The sequence below is a fragment of the Ornithorhynchus anatinus genome, chromosome 1, assembly GCF_004115215.2.
Source record: "Ornithorhynchus anatinus isolate Pmale09 chromosome 1, mOrnAna1.pri.v4, whole genome shotgun sequence".
Classification (NCBI taxonomy): Eukaryota; Metazoa; Chordata; class Mammalia; order Monotremata; family Ornithorhynchidae; genus Ornithorhynchus; species Ornithorhynchus anatinus.
Genome location: NC_041728.1, coordinates 11659185 through 11673509, shown reverse-complemented (window position 1 = coordinate 11673509; position 14325 = coordinate 11659185). Strand labels below are relative to the sequence as shown.

Below are 14325 nucleotides of genomic sequence, written 5' to 3'. Positions count from 1 at the left end.
TGAATAGGAGAGGTGAGGGTTTAGTCAAGGAAGGCCAATTGAAGAAGAGAAGATTTGAGTACAGGGCTTTGAAGATGGGGACTGGAGGCCTGCCACCAGGCCAGAGGAAGCAAGGATGTGGTGAAGGAATCGGAGATGAGATTGAGGCAGGGTGGGTGGGCTGGGTTGTATAGCAGGAGGTTAGGTAGGAAGAGGAGAACTGATTGAAATCCTTAAAGCTGCGAGTAGGGACGTTTTGTTTGATGCAGAGATGGACGTTCCAAATGATTCTGGGATCCCTCAGAATATTCCAAGCCGTTCTGCCGCGAGGTGTCCTGTCAGGCTTGTTAACCTGGCTGTCTACGGTCCCAGGCTCTAACAGGAATATGACTACCACTCTCTTCCTCTGTAGGGGTCATGGAGCTTGTATGAGGGGTGACCTCACACATACTGGCTATTTGGAGCCATTCATTCATTCAATAGTATTTACTGAGCGCTTACTATGTGCAGAGCACTGTACTAAGCACTCGGAATGTACAATTCGGCAACTGATAGAGACAGTCCCTGCCCGTGGGCGGGCTTACAGTCTGTGTAACCACATCTGCTGTTGCCACTGTGACACACCTGCATCACTGAGCCCTACCGATTTTTCTGAATTGTCTGGTCCAAGAACTTCATGCCACCTTCAGAAGTTCATGAGGAGAGTGCTTAGTGAGTTGGAGGCGGTGGCGAACCATTCTTAGGTCTTAAACTACCCTGGAGATTCTCCCTTCATAACTGAAAACTTGCTTCCCCACAGATTGTAACAATTAGGTGGGAAACTTGCCAATTGCTTTGAATATCATTCTCAGAAGATTTTATTCATTGTGAAATTTTAAAAGTTGTTTCTCCCTTTCATCCTTTTCTCCTTTGGTTATTCAGTGGATTTCAGAAAGATTAATTGGTTTCTTTTTTTCTTTGGCCTCCAAAGACGCCTAAATGTTTGACTCCAGACCAGGATGGGATTCACTAGATAGGGGAACAAACTTCAAAAATGGGTCAGGTTTATATAGGAGTCTTTCCTTTTTAACCCCAGCATGACTATTTATAAAATCTTCCCGATTGGCAGCTTCTTCCAACATATAGTTTAACTCAGCCGTAGGTCAGCCTCATAATACAAGACGGCAGTTCTTAGAAGCATAAGTGCTTTCATTAATGTTTTTGAGGAGTAATTATCTTTCTCATATTTCAAATTCGATGGTAAAGAAAATTCTTAGCCGATGCACTGTGCTTCTACAATTATGAAAAGAAATCCAAAATTAGACCCAGATTGAGTAATCTCATATTCATGAGTCACTTCCTGAAGATGCATTTTTGAGGAGTAGAAAAATGTCTTTTTCTGAAGAGATGGAAACCATTTGTGCTCCGCATCCGTATGTCAAACCCACTCCCGTCCCACGTCGGCTCAGGTCTTCCCTGCTAGGGAGGTGCCCGTGGTGTAGTGAGGTCGAATATGGGGACGTTAGTAGGAGCACATGATGAAAGGGTCAGGGAAAAGTGGAACAGACTAGGCTGGAGAATTAGATTGGGCCTTTCTGGCTCCCTGCAGCACCGGACCCGCTTAGACTTTCCACCTGTTGTCTGTGTTGGAAATCACTTGTTTCTCCCGGCTTTTTCCTTGTTTTGTTTTCCTCCCCAACTCTTGGGATTTTTCACGGGTAAGATATTTAGTTCAATGCAAAAGTTACTTTACAAGACATTTTTGTGTTCTCGAGAGAAGGATTCTGTGGGAAGATAAATAAAATAGAATATTTTTAAAAAGAAATCGTGTTCAAATTATGCCCTTGTGGGCCTTTTCCCCACTTTGGCAGGGACAGAGTGGCAGCGATTTTTTCCCTTAACTAGATTGCTTTTCTCTCCTGCCACAACATTTATTACAGCTCTTTGGCCGTACCCCAAGGTCTTTCTGTTCGGCAGTAATACCGTCACTAAGGAATATGGGGGCCACCCTCAATTTGATCAGCCACCTCCTCCAGAATTTGGAAGTGATTTGAAAATAATTTCCCACCTCCGTGGTAACATCGAGAGAATCTTACTGAGTGTAGAAATGTCCCAACAACCATTTTGTCTAGAAAAAAACTGCCTGCATTTAATCAGTGAGATCATTTGTCTGCAGATAACTGTGGAAAGATAAAGTAGTCGATCTGAGGCCCCTATGCATCTCTCACTTCCTTCCTCTCTGGTACTCGTCTAATTGTATTTATTCATTGAGCGCTTACTGTGTGCAGAGTACTGTACTGAGGACTTGGAAAGTACAATTCAGTGATAAAGAGAGACGATCCCTGCCCACACCGGGCTTACCACTCTCTTCACCTGGGCTGAAATAAGAAAAGACCCCTCTCCCTGCTCTCCCCATCATAACCATCAAGATGTCTTGCAACATTTGCATTTTGGAGAAGGGAGGCAGGGTTGTGAATAAGAAGACTCTTTTTCAGGGACATCCAGGGAGGTCAGCTGATTTTAAAAAAAGAAAAGGCTCAGAACCGTGTGGCCAACCTACCATAATGTTTAGATGGGTCCCAAAAGGGCTTTCCGTAAATAAGGCTGTGCCTAGTTATTTGTGAGCATTATGTATTCAGGCACAATTCTTAGGTAAGCAGAGCTGTCTTCCCTATTGTAGACTTGCTCGCCCCTTTTGCATGTGCTACACCAGACTTATTTCCTAAGGCGCAATCACAATGAAGATGGCATAATACCAGTTCCACCCAAATCAGATGGCTTTTTAGAAGTCACTTGTGCCAAAAAATGATAGCAATAGGACCAATCGAGGGATCTTCTCTGAATGAGCATAAGGAGTGAAAAATTGAATTGGGAGAAATAATAATTTGAATTAAACAAAGGTTTCTGGGGTTTTTTTTCTTCCTGTTCTCCAAGTGGTATCAACCTAATGTTGTGGAACTACAATGTAGTCGTTTCGGCAGCTCTTTCAGCATTTTAGCATATTCACAGAAGGTAGTGTGGGGATGCTGGTTATGAAGCAGAGAAGTGCACTAAGATTTTTCTGGGAAATGAATCAAGAAATTTTTATTTACTAGATTCTAGTCTTTTCTGGTGTTTCTCTTATGAGTAAAATGTTGGAAGTAGTTCAGTACATTTTATCTTTCAACAGGTTTGTTCCTATTTGCCTCTGTTGGGAAGGGCCGGGATGGAGGCATCCGCAAAAGGGCAAAAACAGGAGAAGAAAATAGGGCAGGGGCCTGTCCCTGAGTCTCAGAGGGCTTTATTGATGCTAAATGGTGCCAAGCAGAACCAAGCAGGAATACTGCTTGATCCACCGTGAGTAATGCCTAGAACATCACCAGATTTTTGGGTTTTTTTTCAGCTTTGGGGAACAGCTTTTGACCTGACACGTTTCTTGAGTTTTAGGTGACCTGTAGATTGTCCACATATTACTCTGACTGATTGAAAGCTCTGTTTGAGCTTCATAGACACATCTGAACAATGTGCATACACCTTTCTAAGCATACGGTATGCTTTTCCCAGGAGAAATTAAACTTTTTTAACTTTTTATTACTGTTTGCATGTGCACATTTGAATGATTACTACTAGAATAGGTGTTCTGAATCTACTTCTAACACATTCTAAGCACCTAAATGTTACATATTGATATTTTGTGTTGGGGATTTCAAATTTTATTCAGGTTTGTGGGGTTGAATTTTTACTGAAAATGGCGCAAAAAGATAGAATGTTAAAACTTGATTCATTTGAAAGGTTTCTGGGTGAGAACCCAGGAAAGAATAAATAGAATTAGAGTGGGGGAACAAGAATGAGGTATTCTAGGCTTAAACTGTACTTTCCAGCTGACTCTGGTGCCTTAGCATTTATAAACTGTATGTGGTGGTGGTGGTTTCAGTATTTCTCCATTTGTTGTAGTGGAAGAGTATGTGTTCAGGGCAAAACATCAATTTTTTTACTAATGATACCAATAAGAAAAAGTAATTTATTGGAAAAGACACGACTTTCTATTTCAGAGAGGTCGGATTAATAAAAAGAATCACACAATCCGCCTAATCGATAGTATTATTTATTGAGCACCTTCTATACAAAGGAAGACACGATCAAACAGCTTCTGCCGCTGAACCTACATTGCAGAATAACAGCTTTGATTTTTTTTTTTTTTCCTTGCTTTTCCTCCAGTGAACTGAACCATGGTAAATATTCTGTGCCACTGAAGAGGTTGAAAAGGAAATCAGAAGGCGAGTTGTCCCATTCCAAAGATAATCAGCCTTCTTTCACTGAAAAGATGCATTTTAAGAAGTCTAATTTAAAAGGTATTCTGAGCATCTATGTTAATGTATGCTAAGAACTTTTCATAGTTGCAGTCAGTTTTTGTACGTTTAACCCACTTGTCCCGATGAATGTTTGACTTTACGGTTTATGTCCAAGTGATACCTGATTTGAGCATCATGCTAGCATTAATAATTTTAACAAGGATGTGGTACTAATAAAGTATTCCTTGTGTTCTTGCCTCTCCACCTCCCCTTTAAATATTTGCATTGAGAGGATAGCTTGAGGTATGCTCCTTGAAGACCTGTCTGCCTTACTTTGCAGATTCTCACCTCAACCTGTGTTGCTTAGGATCAGTGGCTCCGTATTTAAAAGTATAATGAAGTCTCCATCCCTTTCACTCTTAGACATTTTGTGAACAAAGACTGAGAAATAGGCTAGGTTACATAGCTACACGAGGCATATGGACTGTTTTCTTCCAGGCAGCGAGCCCAGACTTTGAAATGCGCTTTGGCTTTAGGTTCACACTATACTGGAACCCAAGTACCTTTAGGATGAAATACCCTGGCAATAATATTCACTCAGCCCCTCTTTCTGAACATGGTCAGAATCATTTTTATGGCTGGGCCTTTTTTATGGTCTGTGCCACAGTGTTCATTCGGAGTGACGGAGGCCTAGAAACCTGCAAAATAACCTGTCCGTGTAGCCTCAGGTCTAAATCGTACGTCACACACTCCAAGCTCAATCCCGTTCGCTTAAACATTAAGCGTCATGCCATAACAGAACTAAAGTATGAATGTCTAAAACAGGTCTTCTGTTCTTTAATTTTACATGTTGAAATGAAAAGTGAGAATGACGATAGACTTTGCCGCAGAAATAACTGGGTGCAGGGAGAGTTAGGGAGTGAAAATAATTGTGAGAACCAAATACTTATCTCCCTACCTAAATAAGACATTCTGTCACAGAAACCTTTCTGTGGAATAAAGTCGTATTTAGAGCGCACACCAAGAATTAAGCATTATAAAAATGGGCCGCCTCTGCACTGTTGAAGTGAGAGAGAAAATTGGCTTTGGCTCTGTGCGTAGTATTATATTTGATTGCTAAGCAGTTTCATATTAACAATACTCTCCCCTTTTCAAGTTCATACCCTGTCTCTTCTTCATTGTAATGATATGGTGAAAATAGAATTGCAGATCTGTCTGGATTTTTTACCTTGCATGCACTAATTGCACTCCTCTTACAAAAAAAAAATCAGGTCTCATTTGTCACCCTCGTTTCAGCTTTAAATGGTACAAGTCACCCCCCACCCCACCCTGTGTGTGTGTTTATATTAAGATTCCTTCATCTCTCACGCGCTCTCTCTCTCTCTCTCCTGCTGTAGCGCCAAGCCAGACAGCCTATTGAGAAGCAGCAAACCATCTGTTAATGGATTTGAAGTTCTGAATTATACTTGAGTGTGTAGAGGCACTCGTGCTTAGCCAGAAACATTCATCTGAATTAAGCTATAAATGCTGTGTAAAAAGAGCCATACATTTAACGTAGGTTCATGAATAAATTTGAGAGGGCAACTGCACACTCAACTTTTTCCGCTTCAAAACCGAGTATTTGTGGTGTCCTGGGATCATTTGGAGCTTTTTAGGCTGCGATTGACGCTTTAAACCGTGGACTTGGGGGCAAGATAATTCTTGGGTTAAACGTTTTGTTTTTTTCAGTAGACTTCCATCTCTGGATATGTGATGGAACAGAAGCCCTGTGGGGTCGTTTTTGGGGTTTTTTGTTTTGGTTTTTAAATCTTAAAAGGTGTTTAAACTGGAGAAAAAGAAAAGCTTACTCATTACTGCTTCTCTGTATTGGAGCCAGATCTGCTTATTCTGTGCATTTTGAATATTTTCTTCACTTGATATCGCTTGCTTACTCTGGAATAATCTAATAATTTTTTTTTTATTGTTAGGAGAGACAGCCCTCCATAGAGCTTGCATAAATAACAAGGTCGAGCAATTGAGTCTGCTTCTTTCTTTGCCTGGGACAGACATTAACGTGAAAGGTAAGTTCTGAATCTTCATTGTGAGCAGACACATGTTTAAGTGTGGCAGATGATTGTGATATTTGTGTTACAGAATGGTTCTCTCATGGTTTCATTCTTGGGTTAAAACCGATGAAAAGGAGGTAACAGCCAGTACAGTACTGAGTAAATCCTGCAGTCGCGGGTTTTTCAAATGTAACTAAAGCTTAGGGAATCTAAAGAAGCAAATTAGGTTGAGCTAGAGGTTTATTGTTTTGTTTCAAATTACAAAAGGGGATTCTAGCCCACTGAAGTTGTGGTTTGGAAAGTGGGAGAAAAGTTATTCTGTAGAGGCAAGTGGAATGGCAGTGCTTTAGTATTGAATGACTGCTACTTTTGCTGTTTTAAAACTTCCCTTGATTTATAATTCAGACTATGCTGGCTGGACGCCTTTGCATGAAGCCTGTAACCATGGCAGCACAGTGTGTGTCCGGGAAATCTTGCAACGCTGTCCAGAGGTGGATCTGCTCACTCAAGTGGACGGGGTGACTCCTTTGCATGACGCACTGTCAAACGGACACGTAGAGATTGGCAAGCTGCTACTCCTGCACGGGGGTGAGTGCTGTGAGCTAAACTGATTTAGAGACGTGGTCCTGTGCGAGAAATTCTGTGGAAGGGACCAGCACTGCATTTTAAGCTTCTGCTAAGTCGAGTGGGTTTTGGCGTTTTCATTTCATCGGGGGCAAGGGAGGCTGAAGAGGAAGCAAATATCTTTTGATCAGTCGCAGTGAAACCCTTTCCCGTCCGTACCTTTACTCCCGAAGCCGTTGTTGAATCGGTGAATTTGGTATGCTTTGCTTTGAAAAGAAAAAAAAAAAAAACTAAAATGTGGTGGTGGACTAATGGATTCTATAAGGGAGGTTCTTAAATGAATGGGATGAAAATGTATCTGTCATGTTGCGGACTTTTGACCGATATCTTGTATGTCACTGCAGACGTTATGGAGCTTGATTTTTTTTTTTTTTCCCCTCTCAGGTTCCACAGAATTTTTAAATGCAGAAAGATTTCTCTATTTCATCTTTTTCTCAGTTCTAGATTTTGCTGTAATTGTGATAACTGCTGTCAGGGCTTTGTAGGGGAGGGAACTGGTAGCTAAGCCCCCGTCGACTAGTCCCTGTGCTATTTGATAATGTACTCTCAGGAACAGGCTTCTCGTTTCTGAGCTGGGTGACACGTTTTCTTTCAATATGAAAATGGTTTTCTGTGGCTAAACAACGGTCAATTGATCAGTATGTGTTTTCTGTCTTGCCATTGCCTAATTGCCAATCTTAGAGCAGTCTGTTTTGCAGTGGGCTCGTAGTACAAAGATTAGTCAAATCTTGCATGGCATCACAGTCCATAAAAGCCCACCGCTTTCAGCTGAGTTTTCACTACCTCACCTAAGAAAAGGTAAGCTGTCTGGTTTGCCGGCTCGAAAGCTTTTTTTTGTTATTTATTGTCTTCTCCTGCCCCCTAAAGGCTACTCCGTGTGTCTGTTGTGCTGAAGTCTCATAATCAATATACCCCTTGCTCTTCAGCCTTCTTCTAGCACTGTCTTTTTACCGGGCCCCGGCGCACCGCTCCCAGGTGTTCTGTTTATCTCCTGAACCACACGCCAAACATGCCAAGCCAAATACCTGGCCTCACCTGGATCGGTGTAAGCGATGCGAGAACCAACATCATATAGTACGCTCAACTCTTCAATAGAAAATGGCACCCCACTGACAGGTGTGCATTTTCCTGGGGCCTCTGTGAGGAATAGGCCCAGGATGATCCCCTTGTCCTCAGGGAGGGCATCTGTTTGCACTTACATTCATCGGGATCGTCTGCCGGTTGTTCGGTTGGTGTGCGGTCTTATCTCTGTCACTCTGTGGGTTTTGTCCTGACAAGTAACTTGACGCTACTAGGGCGGGAACTGCATTACACATTTGCTGTTGATAAACTCGCGCAATAATTCGGAGCTCTTTTTTCCTCTCTAGGAATCTAGGTCACAGATTTGCATTATTTTTAAACCACAGGTATGAACAGTGTATTTTAGGAAGATCAGTCAAGGCCCTTTAATGCAACCTTACTTTTGTTTATTAAAATAGGCTTTAGGCTGCCCAGACTAACTGAAGTAGGCCGGCTTCTTTGATCCATGAAGATAGCTCAGATGGAGAAAATCAGAGAGTCTCTAGTTCTAGTCTTAGCCTGCTCTGAGACCTCGGGCAGGTTACTCTCTCTGGACCTCAGCTTCCTCAACTGTAAAATACAAGTAAAAAAAAAAAATCAGTTAAAATGTATATTCTCCTGGAAATGATAAAACTTTAAATCAACGCACCAGCACCTTTGGTTCTCTGCATAATGTAAGATGTAATTATTCATTCGACAGCATTTACTGATTGCTTACTGTGTGCAGAGCACTTCACTCAGCCCTTGGGAGAGTACAGCACCACCATAAACAGACACATTCCCTGCCCACAAAGAGCTTAAGGATGTATATTGTCACTGTGTATGTCTGACTTACTTAAAATTTAGTTGGTCCTTCTCTGAAATGCAATCAGATTTTGAAGATCTGCTTGCAGTAAGGACACTAGAAAACAGTGGGGAGCTTACAATTTACTGCAGGATTCAGACAAAATAGTTTAGAAATAGGAGGTAAAGTTTATACTCTGAGGACAGGGGCCGGGCCTGTCCGTACTCTATTGCATTGTACTCTTCAAGCAGTTAATACAGTGGTCTGCACCCATTAAGTGCTCAGTAAATGCCACTGATTGATTTAAATCGTTCTTGTGGCCAAAGTTCAACATGGTGATGTCTTTCTACCTAGTCCCTCCCATCTTTCATCCCCCTCCTACTTGGGAGAGTGAAAGGTGTAGGGCAGTTCACTTATACTTGGGCATCGCTCTCCTGGTGCCACAAATTAGCCACGAGCTGGGCTCTCTGAAAGAAAGTACAAGATGGAGCTTTTCCCAAATGGTCACGTTCCCACGATCACCCGGTATAGATAACTAAGTTTAGTGTCTCAGATGATTTAAAATAACTCATCACCAGCCCTGTTAAACAAGATTGTGAAACTTTGCGGCCTAACTTCCAAATCTGCAATTCACTTTTGCTTTGAATGTAATTTACAGGGAACTTGAATCAATAGGAAGAGGGTAGGTTATGAAGTTTTTTTTTTTCAGAAGCATTTCTCATTCCTGGAGTAAGATCATTTGTCAAACCAAGGCATCTGCTTTTGTATAGACTTCATCAGACAATTGACCTAAGAGTTCTCTCTAATGTATCTTGACTCGGAAGTCAATATGGAACCAGCTGATTGCCTTGACATAGGTTAGCATAAAAAATGGCTGTAAATAAATCCATAGGGAAAAAGCAGCTGGGAACTTGCACAACTCAGAATTGTTACTTATCAGTTTGTTTCCTTCCTTTTGCAGGCCCGGTGCTTTTACAGCAGAGGGACTGCAAAGGAAAATGGCCCCTGGATTGTGTGATATCTCCACAAGTCAAAGAGGAACTCCTTGCTATTGTACAAACAGAAGACACTGTTGAGGACTTTACTACAAAAATGGAAAAGCAAATCCACATCCAGGAAACCGAATTTGGCTCCTTTCTTCTTTGTAAGATGCTGTTCAACTTCTGTTTGAATTTTGATTTGTCATCAAGTTTTGCCTTGGCTTTCAAAGACTTACCTTGTTTCCATGAAACTCAATGCCTGACTCCGAAGAACTGCAAAGACAGGACCAGGCCCCAAACCGACTGGTTAGTGGATCTTTATGCCCAAGAACTAAGGACTTTCCAGAAGCTTCCTGGTCTCCTGCTGGAAATACCCATAAACCTGAAAATGTTTCCTGGGGTCCACACACAAGCCTTACTAGTTACGTTGGAAATGATGACGGTGCAGCCTCGTATCTCTCTCGGCTCGAGTAAATAGTGATGGACATTCTTTATCTCAGTTTCGTTCTGGGTTTTTCCCATCTCGAGAGGTAGATAATTAAATATCACTGAAGACAACCTTTGTGAGCACTCAGTTTAAGGCATTCCTGGATTTTTAAGCCCGATTGCCTTGACGTTCTCTGTTTTAAATCGTGGTTTAGATTTGATTTTTTTCAAACCAGGAATGAAAATGTAAATTGCACAAAGTGTTTAAGTGTATTGTGTTTGCTGGAAGGAGATGTTTTACGTTGAAAGCTTTGTTTCTAACGCAGATATCTGAATTTCAAATAAATTATTTTCTCTCTGCTCAGGGTCCGTGGATCAACAGTAAAATAGCCTTGCAACCATGTCATAAAATAGATTTTCGGCGTGGAATGATACTGTGAAGTACCTACTCTCATCTGTGCCTCAGCAGCCCGAGTGGAACGGATTCTCTTTAGCTTTTTGTTTCTACCCTCAGAAGCCGTGGGACCAATTAATATGCTCACTTAATCTTTAAACCTGCAAAATAAGAATGTACAAAGAAACTGATAAAGTAGTCAACTTAATCTAATTGTTACAGTACTGAGACTATTACTAGATATAGCCAATATTCTGTAAATGAAAACGAGAAATGCTGCCTTAACAATAGTTTTATGAAATACTAGGACTATATAAGTGGCAACTAATAGATCTGTGGTGATCTAAAGTCTTCATATTCAGCATGAATTTATGAAGAAGAAAGATTTCAGTTTGCAGTTCTGCCTTAATAGCAATTGATAAAAAGGGTGTGTGGAATAACAACCGCCTGTGGAATTGGAGTTGCTTCACTAGTGGGAATAAGTTGCGTTTTGATACAGCTGGCAGAGAGACATTAAAGCTTTCATTTAGCGTTCCTGTCGCTGTGATGTATGATCTCACGGCAATTAATCTGTTGAAGAAGCACTCTTAGAGTTTGTCTTGGAACCAGTTCTTTACAGCTACGAACGTTCAATAGACTCTACTAGTGGATCATTTCTGGAGAGTCGCGGGGAACTGTTATACCCAACTGAAAGGAAATACTAATTGGTTCTTGCGGTCTAGCCTGAAAAATAAGCACAAGGCAGCACCCTTTTGTTTGGGGTTCATTTAAGTATGGGGGAACTGTAAAATACTCCGAGGGTAAGTACTCCACCAGGTTGCCTTTTCCTGGCTCCTCCTGAGTCTCCGCAAGCACTTTTGTTCTAGCAGAGTAAACCCTCTTCTCCGCTCACGTGGCATTTGGCCTAATGCCTCTTTCTAGGACTAATTAAAACCAAGTATACGACAGTACTTCTGCATCAGGCAAAACGAAACAGAGCAGGAGAGCAAAGCTAGACGTGCAGGAGGCCACCGACTTTGACTCCATAAGGAAACTCACAGCATTCCAGATAACTGAAATCTATTTCACTGCTAACTGAAAAATGAATGCCTTTATATATTTAAATTTGCAGCTGACACAATGTCTACTCAGGTTTAAGATGAGGAATAAATGCCTTGAATAACAACACCTTTTCTCATCTATAATTAGCATGTCTTATCATGAAAATTAACAAATATTAATCTAAAACCCACCACCTGCAGGTCACTCCATTGAACACTGCTAGGATTGGAAGTCTGTGGCCACGGACGGTTCATCGTTGAACGGTATTGCAACCCGACAAAATTCCAAGTCTGACTATAATCTGCGGATTTAGCAGTCTATAAGAATATAATTCGGGGAGGATAAACTCATAGGTTGACTGTTGTTTTTTCTGAGATAAGGATGGTGGTTTTAGAGTCTGCCAGTTCATCCAACCAGACGCTTGCCTGGGCTCAGGTAAACAGACTTCAGGCAACCTGAGACACTTCTAACCAAAATCACTTTTGTTAATCCCCTTATCACTTAGATAATTTTTTAAAAAATTCCCATGCCACATTTTTTTTAAAACCTTCAAGAAACAAGTTTTGGTGTGTGACCCATGTCACGCAACTGGGTGGCTCAAGGAGACAGTCAAAATGGATAATTCAGGTGGTATTTTTTGATCTGAGTTACCCAGATGGATGGGGTAATTGTTCAATCTTCCACTTCACGTGTGATGGGCAGTCCCAGCAAATGAGTCCAAAGTTACAAAGAAAACATGTAATGGGGAAGGAGCCGGGCCTCGTGGAAACAGCATGGATCTGGGAGTCAGAGGACTTGGGTTCTAATCGCTTCTCTGCTACCTGTGTGCTGGGACCTTGGGCAACTCACTTAATCCCACCTCTGCCACTTGTCAGCTATGTGACTTTGGGCAAGTCACTTAACTTCTCTGTGCCTCAGTTACCTCATCTGTAAAATGGGGCTGAAGCCTCTGAGCCCCACGTGGGCCAACCTGATTACCTTGTATCTACCCCACTGCTTAGAACAGTGGTTGGCATGTAGTAAGCGCTTAACAAATACCATAATTATTCATTTCCCTGGGCCTCCATTACCTCATCTGTAAAATGATGATTTAATCCTCCTCTGACCAATTTAGACAGTGAACCCCCTAAGGGTCACAAACTATGGCCAACCTGAAAATCTTGTATCTAGCAACACACTTAACAAGTACCATAAAAAAAATACATAACTTTTAACTTGAATAACACTTTCCCAAAGTTAGAAGAGAGAATGGCAAAATACTTTTGCAAACCCAAATGTTTTTGGGTCTTTTATGATCGGGCTTTACAAACAAACCAAGAAGACGTCATGTTGTAACTCTCAATGTGGGATTGCTTAAAGTTCAAAGTTGAGTTAAAATTTACGGTATACCTCTCAACAGGATTTTATCACAACAGTAAGCTCACAACTCTCAATTGTTCTCTCCCACACGCCTCGCAGAGTGCTCTTCAGGCACTCAATAAATACCACTGATGGACTTACAGTTACAGAAGCCGTTGTAGATGCCCCTTTTGGTTCGGCTGCGCATATCTCATCGTTCCCTCTCCCAACCCAGGAAATGTTTCCTACTGGGGCTGACTGCCCAAACCTAGGAAATTTAGCTTCAGACTGAGGAGAGCACATAAAATAATGATGGGGCGTGCGGAATCCACTGTTTTCCAGAGACGGGGGAGGGCTTGATGAGAGCCTGTCAATGTGGTTCCTTAATCAGCAGGAAGAGGTCATTTTTGAATGACATATGGCACTCCTTCCCTCAGGCGCTTAGGGCACCGCTTCCACACAGCTGCACCTCCTGCCGGCACAAAGCATGCAATATGGGGAATTGGAATTGTTTTTACAATGAATGTGGCTAGAGCTGAAGGGTCAGGGATATCATTCTTGGCATTTGAGACACTAGCTGGTGATTTTTGAAGCGGTACATCTTAGCTTTCCTTGGAATAAGACTGGGGTAGAAAAAGGCACAGTAGTTTAAAAAGTTGGAGCAATGTGTGTACCCGATGGGTAGTAAACCTAACAAAATCTTCTCCCTTTATAAGAGAAAACAAAAGCTTCTTAGAACTGATTTGGAGGGAGAAAGAGTTGCGGGCAAGTCTTACGTGGCTGAAATCCACATGGCAGCCCTCGAAGGTACCACGGTCCCGCTTAAAGGAGGACTTGGTAATAGGGCAATAAAGATTTGGCAAGGTATTTCAGAGTGTTCAGTCATTTGAAGACTTCAAGCGCTTAGGATAATTTTAGTAGTAGCTCCAGATTCTCAATTGGGCCTGGCCCCGTAACCCACGTACAAATGGCAAAGATTGCACTTCCGGATGTGCTGGTTAACAATTTTAGAGATACGTAGGGGAAAAGGAAGAAAATTGCTGCTTTTCCTGCCCTGGGTAGCAAAACATTATAGACAAATATTCATAGGTTGTAGTGCTGTTTATAACATTCAGTTAATGGACAAGGAAAACTAAATTTCCTAAGTGAACATCTTTCAATTCCTGAAATTCTATTTCACTGCTGACCTCTCTCCCAAGTCCTCCCTCTGGCCTGGGATGCCCTCTTCACATCCAACAGTAGATAACACTCTCCGCCTTTAAAATTTGATTAAAAGCACATCTCCAAGAGTCCTTCCCGGACTAAGCTCTCATTTCCTCTTTCATTCATTCTTTCAATCATATTTATTACTGAGTGCTTACTTACTGTGTACAAAGTACTGTGCTGAGCGTTTGGGAGAGTACAG

General features: G+C 41.7%; 1 protein-coding gene and 1 long non-coding RNA gene across 3 annotated transcripts in view; one reads left to right on the top strand and one right to left on the bottom strand.

Moving 5' to 3' along the window:
- The window catches only part of SLF1 (SMC5-SMC6 complex localization factor 1), a 61691-nt gene extending 51180 nt beyond the window's left edge, over window positions 1-10511 (top strand). Inside the window, exons 14-19 of one of the 2 annotated variants that reach the window (XR_003761429.2) lie at window positions 3128-3294; window positions 4156-4289; window positions 6197-6289; window positions 6680-6862; window positions 7825-8014; window positions 9703-9786. Coding sequence is in view for 1 of the 2 variants with exons in the window: in XM_029070208.2 (XP_028926041.1) it covers window positions 3128-3294; window positions 4156-4289; window positions 6197-6289; window positions 6680-6862; window positions 9703-10199 (1074 nt within the window). In the remaining variant the exon portion in view is untranslated. Of the gene's footprint in view, window positions 1-3127; window positions 3295-4155; window positions 4290-6196; window positions 6290-6679; window positions 6863-7824; window positions 8015-9702 lie in introns of both variants that reach the window. The other variant, XM_029070208.2, reaches the window with a different exon arrangement.
- LOC120638226 lies at window positions 8343-14325 on the bottom strand. The gene is made up of 3 exons (XR_005659777.1): window positions 14286-14325; window positions 10597-10702; window positions 8343-8527 (listed from the first exon to the last, which is right to left on the bottom strand). It is a non-coding gene; the product is annotated as an uncharacterized LOC120638226 (long non-coding RNA).